Consider the following 13,781-nt stretch of genomic DNA (forward strand, 5'->3'; position numbering starts at 1 on the left):
CACCACTCATATAGGGTGTCACAGCACATTGCTCCGTGCACGCACAGTGCCCCACCTTGGGAGTAAGAGGACCGACCAAGCTGCTTTTTCCATCTCCCGCTTCCTAAAATCAATTCAGTTTGGTGTATCAGAGTTTGGTCTGTCACTGTGAAGGCAGTCGAAGGTACCCGGCCCAATTTTTTTTCCACAAAAGGCAATCCCTGATATGGGATGTAACAGGGATTAAACTGATGAGAATAGAACTACAGAAAATACCACTCATATCGGGTGTGACAGTAAATTGCACGGCGCAGACGCAGTGACCGTGGCGTGGTTTCAAACAATGGGGAGGGAGCCAGTGTTTTTTTAACCATCTCCCCATTCGAAAAATCAATTCAATTCACCTTTTGGGGACCCTTGGTGTTGTACGTGGCTGGGTGGAGGAAGAAACCTTCAATGACATCAACGGGACATGGCTAGCTTGGTATCCAACCTTGTGCAAATGGGAAGTTTGCGGTTGGGCAAATGGACTGTTTGCGGTGCATTAAAAGGGGAGTTTGGTCTGTCAATGTCTGTGAAGCGGGCGTAACCCTTACACTACCTGATAGATACAACATCATACCTGATCGTATACACACACTGGATGTTTTAAACCACGTTGTTCAAAAAAAATAATCGGATTGTTAGGTGATTTATGCCCTTTATGGATTAAAATCCAACTCTGCGTCAACTATGTAATTTTCCATGGGAGTTTTGCCATGGATCCCCCTCCGGCATGCCACAGTCCAGGTGTTAGTCCCCTTGAAACAACTTTTCCATCACTACTGTGGCTAGAAAGAGTCCCTGTGGGTTTTAAAATTCGCCTGCCTATTGAAGTCTATGGCGGTTCGCCCGGTTCGCCCGTTTGCGAACATTTGCAGAAATTCGCGTTCGCGAAGGGAAAATTTTATGTTCGCAACGTCTCTAATGCCTAATTGTTGGGGCCTCTGTCCACACTTTCCTCAAAAAAGCACCATACTGCGGAACATCTATCCCTTGGCAGGGAAGATTTCCGCAAGGAGGTGCTCTGTGTAACAGTTTCGGGCCTGTTTGGTGTGGCCCGCCTTCTCCCACCTCACTGCCTCTTCCAGCCTGTTTTGGTGCTGCAGATCCCTCCCCCTCTGTGCTGCTGTCCTCACTCGGCTTTCTACCTTCCCAGATTGGGTCAGCGACTTCATCGTCCACCACCTCCTCTTCCACTTCCTCACTCTACTCATCCTCCTGACTTGTTGACATAACCACAACCTCAGTGATTGACAACTGTGTCTCATCCTCTTCGTCAACCTCTTGAGACAGTAATTGCTGTTGAGTTTTTCACAACTGTGTCTCATCATCATCCACCTTATTAAACAGTAATTGCCATTCCCCCCATCATCTTCTTGTGACTGTGGATGCTCAAGAGTTTTGGGAATCAAGGCACAAGATCTGTCCCTCTTCAAACGTGCTTGGCGAGAGTGCCAAATCAAGGACTGGTGAGGAAAAGAGGTCCTCGGAATATCCGAGTGTGGAATCTCTTGTTTGGCCAGACTCTCCATGGTGGGAGGAAGGAGTATCAAGACTGGACTTGGTGGAAGACAGGGTGGTGCTTAACCGATTGGAAGCATTATCTGCTGCAATCCAACCGACCACCTGGTCACACTGGTCTGACTTCAAAAGTGGTGTCTTGCGCAGCCCTGCAAACTGGAACTTGAAGCTAGGTATCGTGGATGACTCTTTTTCTTGTGTTCTGGCAGCAGGCACAGATTTAAGGTGCCCAGGGCCACGGCCTCTGCGTGCAGAATCAGCATCATGGCCACTTCCCCATCCCTTACTGCTCGCCTTCTTCATTTTAAATGTGATATATGCTTGAAAGTATGTCACACGTACAGTAGTGTAGGATTTGGACGTGTATACGCAAAAAAATGTAAAAAGTTATTTGGGATGTGGAAACGTCACACAAGAGATATCCCACAGATAATGTCAATGCTATCACCAGCGGCTAATAAAATATTACAGGGAATGTCACAGGTATTTGGGATGAGGAAATGTTATACAGGGAAGAGGTACCACCAGTAATGTCACTGTCCAAAGCGTCTATGTAAAAATTACACTGTATGTCACAGATAATAATTTTAGGAGCACACGTTACACTAGAGATTTGGCACTGGTAATGTCACTATCTGCAGCGGACACCATCTATTGAAAAAGTACACTGGATGTCATAGATATTTTTTAGATGCGCACACTTTACATTGGAGATGTGGTGCAGCTAATCTCACTGTCCGCAGCGGACACCGTCTATTGAAAAAGTACAATGGATGTCACAGATATTTTTGGGATGCGCACACTTTACACAGGAGATATGGCACGGATAATTTAACTGTCCGCAGCGGACACAGTTTACGGAAAGAGTACACTGGATGTCACTGATATTTTAGGGATGGGCACACTTTACACAGGAGATGTGGCGCGGATAATTTAACTGTCTGCAGAGGCCTATTAGACGCTATTTAGCGCAGGATGCTCTAAAAATATATATTGCTGCTGTCACACACCATAGTCCCTAAAAGGACTTTTGGGTCTCTGAAAAGTTTTTGTAATAAAAATCTTTCAATAACACTCCCTACACTGTCTTTCTTCCTATTCTCAGCTCTCCCTGACTAAGACTGAGCCGAACACGTGTCATCAGGTGCTTTATACCATTCCGGCCAGCCAATCACTGTAATGCCAGTAGCCAACATGTCTACGGCATTACAGTGCATGCCAGTACCTCCCTGCACATTTATTGGCTGCTTAGCAGCCAACAAACGTGCGGGGAGGAGACTCGAGCATTGCGCTTGAGCACATGGAGTACTCGGCCAAGTACCGCCATGTGCCGAGCATCGAGATGCTCGAGCCGAACTAGTGTTCGGCCGGGCATGCTCAATCAACATTAATCTTAACCTCTTAACTGTCACGTTAAAATTGGGAAAACCCTCCCAAAAATGTCACTTTTTTATTGTAGATTTTTATTGTGTGCCTGCAGTAAATCTTATTGGTGCACAACTCAGGGGAAACTATAGCATTTTTAACCGCTTAGTAACATAATTCATTTTAACCCCTTTGTGTTCTAGCAGTTTTGTCTAAATGTTTATTTAAAAGCGTTTATTGTGTGGTAAAAATAACATGATTTTATTATCTGGGTCACTACAATGATGATAATGTCACATTTCTCCCCCTGCAGCCGGCAGCTCTGTAGCTGCTCTCTCATTCTCCTCCAGACTGAAGGGGAGGGGAAAGGGGGATCCCTGTTTTATCTTCTCATATCTCTGGGTTGGTACAAGCTAGAGATATGGGCCTTGTATTGTTTGAAATATTTCAAGCCTTCAGACAATACCAGAATGACAGAAATCTGTTCAGTACAGGGGAAGATATCAGTCATAGAAATTGGAATGTCGTTAATACTGCTGAAAGTGAAAGTAGTTTTTTTCCTGCGATTATTCCTGACTCAATTTCTAACAGTGATTTATCCTCTGTTGCTTGGACTTTAGCTGTCATTTTGGTCTTCAAAGAAAGCCTGGAATGTCAGCTTTCAAACAAGACTAGTTGCTACTATTCAGGAGATAGCAGCATCTAAAACAGCCCTCCCCCCTCCACTTTCTGCCCGAGCCCAGCTAAGTTAAGTACTTTTCCCAATGCCTGAGTTGGCCCCGGGCAAACCAGTTAGGTGGTTAAAGGGGTTGTCCAGGATTTTTTTTTTTAAACAACCACCTGCCTCCCAACCTACAGTACCTGTGAACAGATCTGTACTTACCTGCTCCCCACCACTCTGTTCCACCTCCATTGCTCCCAGGCTGTCTACTCTATGGATGGAGTCACGTGCACTGCTGCAGCCAATGAGTGGTGTCAGTGGTAAGGTCCCCCCAAACAGCACGTCACTTCTGGGTCAGTGATTGGCTGCAGCTGTGCACGTCCCTGACGAAGTTGACAGGTAGGGACCAGAGTACAATGAAGACAGTCCGAGATCCATGGATCAGGTAAATATTCATCATGTCACAGGTACTGCTGGGCAGGGGGAATAATATTTTTTTTATAATCCTGGACAACTTCCTATACAGAGGACCTGTCACCTCTCCTGACATGTCTGGTTTAGTAACTACCTGCATTCCCCATATAACAACAACTCTGGAGTATCTTTCCATATAACGCTATGCCATTCCTCTATTATCCCTACTAGATGAATAAACGTGCAACTGGGTGCTACCACGAGCTGTGCCCCTGCACAGTGCGACATGGACAGCCCTGACTAGATAGTGCCAGGCTGTGCAGGGCCACTCCCCATTAGTAACACCCAGTTGGCAGTTTATTAACAAACTTCTAATAGGAATAATAGATGAACGGCACTATAAAAGATTTCTAAGACAAGGTGCTCCAGAATTATCAGTTCATGTGGAATATAATGATTTAGTAAAACAGACATTTCAGGAATGGTGACAGGCGCTCTTGGACTGGAACTCCTCGTACATTGATCTGCGGCAGCAGCAGGAATGTGTCGGGGCTTAGTTCTCCCCTCCAGAGCAACTTCTAAAATGAAAATAGGTAACAGCATTGTTTAGGGTATATTAAAACACCAGATTTTGCCTTTGCAAAATACGCTGGATATTCAGCAGCAAAATCCACCACGGTTTCTGCAGTGGTAAACTGCTGTGGCTTCCAGCGGCGGCCATCTTGACACCGCACCAAGACATGTCCTTTCTTAGTACAGTTGCAGCTTTAAGCCATTGGCCACATGACTGGCAGCCTGGCGTTTCATTGTGAACAATGGGAGGTAGTCATCACACAGTCGGCAATTGAATTGGAACCTAAATCCACTGTGTGAACATACCCTTAGAGAACCAGAATCCTCCTGGATGCTTAGATCATAGGTGAGAATGTGTTGAGAGGCCCTCTCAAGGTTGGTTCATTAGAGCGTACTGACCTCACAGCTATTATGAAATTAAATAAATCAGCGGAAGCTCACTTACATGAAGAATTAGGAGATTTCTGTCTCTTTCCATTGTCTGTCGTTCTTTGTCGTATTTCCGGATGTCAATCTCCATTTGTATCTCTTCTAGGTGTAGCAGCAAGTGAAATTTATCGGGATAGTTGCTAAACTCTAGGGTTGAGATCAGCAAGTTCCTGAAATAATACATTTTTATTACAGTTTAACAGTGATTATTATAGTGTTCATTTTCCTCCTAAACGCAAAATGAAGCAACTGCTGAAGAAAGAATACAATGGTCTGTTCTCCTCAGGATTGGCCATGTTGAAATGTCAGTGCAATCCCCCCCCCCCGCCCCGCCCCCATATGGATCTGCAGATACGATTGAGCTTTTTTTTTTCTGTTTGGCCCCTCCGTTGTACTGCTATGCCCTCTGCTCTGGCATCTAATATGCAATGACTAGTAAAAGGTACCAGGAGGAGGAGACCTCAGCTCTCCTCATTGGGCGTCCTCTTCTCCTTGTCTGTGATGCTGTCCAATCACTGCAGACCACTTCACAGCCAAGGAGAAGACTAGCTGCTCCCACGAGATTAGCGAGTACTAGTTCACTTACATTGAGATTACATTGTGAGATTTACCAAATCTTGCGAGAACAGCTTGTCTTCTCCTTGGCTGTGCAGTGATTAGACAGTGTCACAGACAGGAGGAAGAATAGGCTCACTGAGAAGAGCTGAGGTGTTCTCCTCTTCCCGGTTCCCGGAAAAAAATAACAAGCACAGTGGCATCTGCAGGCAGACTACAGATGAAGGTATTAATTGTAGAAAAAAAATCCCTAGACAAGTTCTCTAATTTGCTGTTGCATGACTATTTTAGAGCTATGATTTCACTGAAAAAAAGCCACTTGAAAATAAAGTTGCAGGCAAGTCGCAGCAGTACACAGTATTAGTAGTCGTACTGGTCTATGAGGGCAAAGCTGCACAACATAGTTGGATTATTTGCTACAGATGCATTGCATCACGACCCCTTAGATTAACATTACAGATGTTGCGATTTCATGGCACCATGGAGTCCCAGTCATTACCTAGGTGAAGGCTGAAAAAACTAGCATTAAAAAAGCTCAGCCATCCTCGTTTCAATAACACTTCTAAAATTGCATTTAGTGACCTTAAAGTTTTACAAGGAGTAACAGTATTGAATAACAAACATCTGGATTATATAAAGTCGTCGTGCGCACTACTTGGGGTCCCTTAAGGTACATGTTTTTTGTGACGCCAGTTGCAATGAAGCAACAAGGCCACAGAGCCCCTTTTAGTGATGTAGTAGACTGTGGTACCCAGGTGTAGGAATGCCAGAGTGGTGTAGGGTAGCCTATAATGTCACTTTATGTTTTGTGCATGTGTTACGGTGCTCCTACCTGGATATGCTGGACCCCAGGCGTTGCCCTCCGAAAGCAGACAAAAGGGGTAGTCGTAGTAGGGGCTGAAGAAATAATTTGAGTCCAGACCTTGTGATGAAGTTGAACACAACTTTACTTGAATAAACGTTTCTCCAACAGCTTACAGGCTTTATTTTGGTTCCCAGCAGGCTTTGGCATTAACAGTGGCAAGCAAACTCCTCTCTGCTACTTCTGCTGTTCTCTGGCTCTGCTGTGCTAACAGGCTGGCTATAGAACTCAGCTTCTTCCTTAGGCTGTACTTCACTTTGTAATCTGGTCTGTCTCTAGCTTTGTCCAAGGAACACTTTACTCCTGGTTGCAGAGACTCCAAGCCTCTGCCTCTACGTCTAGCTGAGCTGAAGATACTCCAGCTGGCCTGGACAGGGCTCGTCCAACAGGGACATGCTCCTACTGCCTTCCCCTAGCACGGGGTACTCTCCACTAACTCCTAACTAGTACTCCACCCTCCCTGCAACAAGTGGAACACGCACACCACACCACAGAGGGGGGTTAGAATGGAATGAAAGTTCCATTCTATGTAACTACAGCTCTGCCATTTATGCTGCCACCTGTTGGTGAACCAGGCACGTTGCATGAACATAACAGTTGCATAAGAAAATTATGAACGCACAGTGTACAGGACCTGGAAATAAATATATAGATGACATGACACTAGCCCATTAGAGAGTAGCAAGGTGCAAAGATAGTAATGCACCTCTGGGGCGTTACATATACTTTACTTATCGTTTGATGCATACCATGTAGATCTGCTGGAGAACAGTCCATTTCTTATATCATCTCTCAGGTATGAAGGTACAGGAAAATTACCAAGTGGAATCTCCTTTTCTAATGAATAGGCTACAGACCTGAAAGAATAAATGTATAATGTATCCCCATTAGTTATGCCTTCATGTATAGAAAGACCGCAAGGTTCAGAAGCTCAAAATTAAGGCCTCACGCACACAACTGTTTTGTTTTTTCTGTGCAATTCCGTCATCAGTGTTTTTGTGGATTTGATAAGGACCTATTAATTTCAATGGGGCTGCAGGCAGCAGACCGTGTGTTGTCCACATGTCCGTTCTGCAAAGAAATAGAACATACCCCATTCTAGTAAGGCCATACTGGGGCTTTAGCCTAGGTGGAAGCCAGCATTATTAATTTTGGTACGAGGGGACGGGGAATCAGGGGTTAATGATATCTGGTAAGAGGGGTGTGTCGATAGGGGAGGGGTTAGGCCTTTATATGGGAGGGCAAGGTGGATTTGCCATGTTGTTTGTGGGTTAATAATAAACTTTGGGGCTTCTAGGACCTCCCTCGTGTGGGTTAACTTATTGCTATTTATGATATGTATTTATGTGTTAATTAAATGGTGCTGTGGCCGATTCAATCCGACTCTGGTTTCTGTGTTTTATTATTTGGGCAGGTGGAGACATGGGGGAGAAAAGGGGAGGTGTGAGAGCAAGGCGACTCGAGGAATTAACCAATAATTTAATCAAGTAAGGCTGTACTGTGGCTTTAGCCTAGGGAGTGGCCAGCATAATTAATTTTGGTGCGAGGGGACGGGGAATCAGGGGTTAAGGATATCTGGTAAGAGGGGTGTGTTAATAGGAGAGGGGTTAGGATTTTATATGGGGGGCAGTTTGAGGTCCGGGTGCCATTTTGTGCTTTTTAAACCAAGCTAACAGGCAGAGGCTTACCTGAAGAAGTCAGTGGAGGAGTTGATTAGGAGGTTGCGGGCGGCAGTGAAGGCTCGTGGACCCACCTGTCACAACCAGACAGCTGAGAAGCTCTGACAGAAGCCTTTCAGAACCTCCTCCTTGAGTTCTCTTTGTTGTGGTATTCAGTTACTCATCTCGTTAGCCTCTCTCAGCTGTAATGTAGTTGGACTAATTGAGTGTGTGTGCATGCTCATCCTGTGCTGTACATTTATCTGTTATTTTCTGTTTGCTGGATCCCAGGTGACCCTGACTCCCTCCGTGTCTGGTGTAGGGAGCCGGTGGTCGTGTCCCCTCACTATTGTAGGGTGTTCAGGGGTTATATAGTCGAGGTACGTGGCTATGCAACCATCCACCTCTGGGATCTTTGCATAGGCTGAGCAGCCAGGGAAAGTGCTAGGTCTTGTGCAGGGGTCTCCCCTTGGTTCCTTAGCTTTGGATCCAGTGAGTCATATATGCATGTTGCTTTGTCTTGTTTCCTGTACACCGTCCGTGACATTATAAGCCGCCAAAACCGTCTCAAGCATGGATCCGGTTTCACTTTTGGCTGAACGCCTTCAGGGTCTTTCATTGGAGGTAGCTGATCTCCGCAGGACTTTTTCTCAGCTTCAAGTGACCGGTTCAGCTGGCGTTCATGAAGTTTGTTCTGAGCCTAAGATCTCGCTCCCGGATACGTTTTCCGGGGGTAGTGAGAATTTTGTGCGTTTTAGAGAGGCTTGCAAACTCCATTTTCGCCTTCTTCCCCATTCCTCTGGTGATGAGAAACGGAGGGTGGGGATCATTATATCGCTGCTCAGGGGTAACGCTCAGTCCTGGGCCTTTTCGCTGCCGGAGGGGGCACAGCCCCTCCGTTCAGTCGATGAATTCTTTTTAGCCCTGGGTCAGATATATGATGATCCGGATCGTGTTGCTTTGGCTGAGTCTAGACTACGTCTATTATGCCAGGGTAAACAATCCGCAGAGATATACTGCTCAGAATTTCGGAGATGGGCAGCTGATACTGGTTGGAATGATGCTGCACTCCGAAGTCAATTTTGCCATGGTCTTTCAGAGGGATTGAAAGATGCATTTGCCTTTCATGAAAGGCCTATTTCCTTGGACTGTGCTATGTCTCAGGCCGTTCGTATTGACAGGCGTCTTAGAGAGAGAGGAGAGATCTCTCCTTCCTGTCATACTCAGTCCCAGGACAGTGCAGCAGTCCCATTCTGTGCACAGGGGTCTCAGTCGCTGTCAGCCCCTTCTGAGCAAGAGCCCCTGCAGCTGGGGTTGATTGCTTCTGACAATAGAAGATTCAGCTCGCATGGGAGGGTTTGTTTTTGTTGTGGAGGTATAAATCATTTGGCAAATATTTGTCCCTCTAGGAGATTCAGGCAGTTCTCTGGGAGTAATAAAGAAACAAACAGGAAAAATCTTTTAAAAATGTTCCGTCTGTTACTATTGGCAGGGTTGAGGCGGAAATTGAAGGTTTTCCGTTTGCTTGTAGTTCCCGTTTTGTCCTGCCTGCTAGGGTGGCACTAGAGAGCAAGAGCATTTTTTGTGAGATTTTTGTGGATAGTGGAGCAGCTGTCAATCTCATTGATAATCAATTTGCGATAACTCATGGTTTCCAGGTGTGCACTTTGGGAAAGGATATACCTGTTTTTGCTATTGATTCCGCTCCACTTTCTCAGAAATCATTAAAGGGCATAGTTCACAATATCCGTTTAATTGTGAGTGATGCTCATGTTGAGGATGCGTCATGTTTCGTCCTTAGCGGTTTGCCTACTCCTCTAGTGTTGGGGCTACCCTGGCTCACTAAACATAACCCCACCATTGATTGGCAAGCGAGGCAAATAAATGGTTGGAGTGACTTTTGCAGAGAGAATTGCCTCACGACATGTTTCTGAGGTTGCTACTAAGACTGTACCATCTTTTCTCTCTGAATTTTTCTTGTTTATACAATCTTTCCCAACCTGAAAGGATCGCTATGCGTGCCTATATCTCTGAGAGTCTGAGAAAAGGACACATACGACCCTCGAAGTCACCTGTTGCTGCTGTTTTTTTCTTTGTTAAGAAAAAAGATGGTTCTTTAAGACCTTGTCTGGATTTCAGGGAGCTGAACAGTATCACTATTCGTGACCCTTATCCGCTTCCTCTGATCCCGGACCTGTTTAACCAGGTTGTTGGGGCTAAAGTCTTTTCCAAATTAGATCTAAGAGGGGCATACAACCTGGTCAGGGTCAGAGAAGGAGATGAATGGAAGACGGCCTTCAATACCCCTGAGGGCCATTTTGAAAATTTGGTTATGCCTTTTGGTTTGATGAATGCCCCAGCCGTTTTTCAGCATTTCGTGAACAGCATTTTTTATCATTTGATGGGAAAATTTGTATTAGTGTATTTGGATGACATTTTGATTTTTTCTCCTGATTTCAAAACTCATAAGGAACATTTACGTCAGGTCTTGCTCATCCTGCGGGAGAATAAATTATATGCGAAACTGGAAAAATGTGTGTTTGCGGTTCCAGAAATTCAATTTCTGGGGTTTCTTCTCTCCGCTTCTGGTTTTCGCATGGACCCCGAGAAGGTCCGCGCTGTGCTTGAGTGGGAGCTTCCTGAGAATCAGAAGGCGCTGATGCGTTTTTTGGGCTTTGCCAATTATTACAGGAAGTTTATTTTGAATTATTCCTCTATTGTTAAACCACTCACTGATATGACCAGAAAGGGGGTAGATTTTTCTTCTTAGTCGGTAGAGGCGTGTAAGGCTTTTTCTAATATCAAGGAGAGTTTTGCTTCCGCTCCCATCTTGGTGCAACCTGATATTTCTTTACCCTTCATAGTTGAGGTTGATGCTTCTGAGGTGGGTGTGGGTGCGGTCTTGTCTCAGGGTTCCTCTCCTGCCAAATGGCGACCGTGTGCCTTTTTCTCGAAAAAACTCTCCTTCACAGAGAGAAATTACGATGTGGGAGATAGGGAATTTTTGGCCATCAAGTTGGCTTTTGAGGAATGGCGCCATTGGCTAGAGGGAGCCAGACACCCTATTACCGTGTTTACTGACCATAAAAATCTGGCCTACTTGGAGTCAGCCAAGCGTCTGAACCCGAGACAGGCCAGATGGTCTTTGTTCTTTTCAAGATTTAATTTTGTTGTCACGTTCCGCCCTGGGGTTAAGAATGTGAAGGCAGATGCCCTGTCACGTTGTTTTCCGGGAGGCGGGAATTTTGAAGACCCGGGTCCCATTTTGGCCGAAGGGGTGGTGGTCTCTGCTCTTTTTTCTGAATTGGAGGCAGAGGTGCAGGCAGCCCAGTCAGAGGCTCCTGATCTTTGTCCTCCTGGGAGGTTGTTTGTGCCTCTCGCTTTAAGAGACAAGATTTTTAAGGAACACCACGATACGGTCCTTGCTGGGCACCCGGGGGCAAGAGCCACACTGGATCTCATCGCTCGGAGATTCTGGTGGTCTGCGCTTCGTAAGTCAGTTGAGGGTTTTGTGGCAGCCTGCGAGACTTGCGCTCGTGCCAAAGTCCCTCATTCACGGCCATCAGGTCCTCTCCTTCCCTTACCCATTCCTTCCCGTTCTTGGACACATCTGTCCATGGACTTCATAACGGACCTGCCTCGTTCCTCGGGGAAGACTGTGATTCTGGTGGTGGCGGACCGTTTTAGGAAAATGGTGCATTTCATCCCTTTTCCTGGTTTGCCCAATGCTAAGACGCTGGCGCAGGCATTTATTGATCACATTGTCAAATTGCATGGTATTCCTTCAGACATAGTCTCTGATAGGGGCACGCAGTTTGTTTCCAGATTCTGGAAGGCTTTCTGTTCTCGCTTGGGGGTTCGGTTGTCATTCTCTTCTGCTTTCCACCCGCAGTCGAATGGCCAGACAGAGCGCGTGAATCAGAATCTGGAGACATATCTGCGCTGTTTTGTGGCGGAGAATCAAGAGGATTGGTGCTCTTTTTTGTCCCTTGCTGAGTTTGCTTTAAATAACAGTCGTCAGGAGTCTTCTGATAAGTCACCATTTTTTGGTGCATATGGGTTTCATCCGCAGTTTGGGACATTCTCGGGAGAGGGGTCTTCTGGTTTACCTGATGAGGACAGATTCTCCTTGTCTTTGTCATCTATTTGGCAAAAGATTCAGGATAATCTAAAGAGCATGAGTGAGAGATATAAGCGTGTGGCAGATAAGAGACGTGTGCTTGGTCCGGACCTGAATGTTGGTGATCTGGTGTGGTTGTCTACCAAGAATATCAAATTGAAGGTTCCCTCCTGGAAGTTGGGTCCTAGGTTTATTGGGCCTTACAAAATCCTGTCTGTCATCAATCCTGTTGCCTACCGTCTTGATCTTCCTCAGACTTGGAAGATCCATAATGTTTTTCATAAGTCCTTATTGAAACCTTATGTTCAACCCATTGTACCCTCGCCTTTGCCTCCTCCTCCGATTATGGTTGATGGGAATCTTGAATTTCAGGTCTCTAGGATTGTGGATTCTCGTCTTGTCCGCTGTTCTCTCCAGTACCTTGTTCATTGGGAGGGTTATGGTCCTGAGGAGAGGATGTGGGTCCCAGTGACGGACATTAAGGCCTCTCGTCTCATCAGGGGTTTCCATAGGTCCCATCCTGAGAAGGTGGGCTCTGAGTGTCCGGAGTCCACTCGTAGAGGGAGGGGTACTGTCACAACCAGACAGCTGAGTAGCTCTGACAGAAGCCTTTCAGCACCTCCTCCTTGAGTGCTCTTTGTTGTGGTATTCAGTTCCTCATCTCGTTAGCCTCTCTCAGCTGTCATGTAGTTGGACTAATTGCATCCCTTTAAATTCCGCCCCATAATGCATTACTGGGCGGCTTATACTTCTTCCTGGAGTGTGTGTGCATGCTCATCCTGTTTTCCTGTCTGCTACAAAGTTAAGTGCTGTACATTTATCTGTTATTTTCTGTTTGCTGGATCCCAGGTGACCCTGACTCCCTCCGTGTCTGGTGTAGGGAGCCGGTGGTCGTGTCCCCTCACTATTGTAGGGTGTTCAGGGGTTATATAGTCGAGGTACGTGGCTATGCAACCATCCACCTCTGGGATGTTTGCATAGGCTGAGCAGCCAGGGAAAGTGCTAGGTCTTGTGCAGGGGTCTCCCCTTGGTTCCTTAGCTTTGGATCCAGTGAGTCATATATGCATGTTGCTTTGTCTTGTTTCCTGTACACCGTCCGTGACACCACCTGGCTGAGGGAGCAGATGGAAAGCCTTCTGCAGGGGGAGGCGGCGGGTACGGCAGGCCCACAGCCAAGTTCGAGACGGCCATGGCAGGTACATCCACCGGCATGCCTTAGTCCAAGTGAGTCCACCAGGGTTCAATGCCGGATCGAGAGCCCCTCCAGGGACCCTCCACAAAAGGGGGAATGGCGGGCAGCTAATTTCCTCGTCCTACTGGCGTGGGACGAACCTCACTGTGCAGCGGAACCCAGAGCAGGTCGGGGTGTCAGCCCCCTGTCTTCACCAGAATGCAGTGTGGGAGCAGGAGCGGGAACTGCAGGCTCTCCCCCCTCTGGGGAGGACCGTTCGGCTTGGGAAAGGAAGTGGCAATATGAGGACTGAGGCTATGCATAATGGGGCCAGCAGTGTGCACAGGCCTCATAGCAGTGACAGAAGACAAGGAGTTGGCCCTGCACACCTGAATGAAGAAGATGGCTGGGGGTTGTCGCAGAGCGCACCC

General features: G+C 46.6%; 2 protein-coding genes across 9 annotated transcripts in view; both read right to left on the reverse strand.

The window, feature by feature from the left end:
• Positions 1-13,781, reverse strand: part of INPP4A (inositol polyphosphate-4-phosphatase type I A) — a 393,978-nt gene that overhangs the window by 283,114 nt on the left and 97,083 nt on the right. The window lies entirely within an intron of this gene.
• Positions 1-13,781, reverse strand: part of LOC122931482 — a 162,109-nt gene that overhangs the window by 86,715 nt on the left and 61,613 nt on the right. The window contains exons 6-8 of the mRNA XM_044285547.1: positions 7,151-7,258; positions 6,372-6,461; positions 5,001-5,154 (exon numbers count right to left, since the gene is read on the reverse strand). Of these exons, the coding sequence (XP_044141482.1) occupies positions 5,001-5,154; positions 6,372-6,461; positions 7,151-7,258 (352 nt within the window). The remainder of the gene's footprint in view (positions 1-5,000; positions 5,155-6,371; positions 6,462-7,150; positions 7,259-13,781) is intronic.

This window comes from Bufo gargarizans, chromosome 3 (assembly GCF_014858855.1).
Source record: "Bufo gargarizans isolate SCDJY-AF-19 chromosome 3, ASM1485885v1, whole genome shotgun sequence".
Taxonomy (NCBI): Eukaryota; Metazoa; Chordata; class Amphibia; order Anura; family Bufonidae; genus Bufo; species Bufo gargarizans.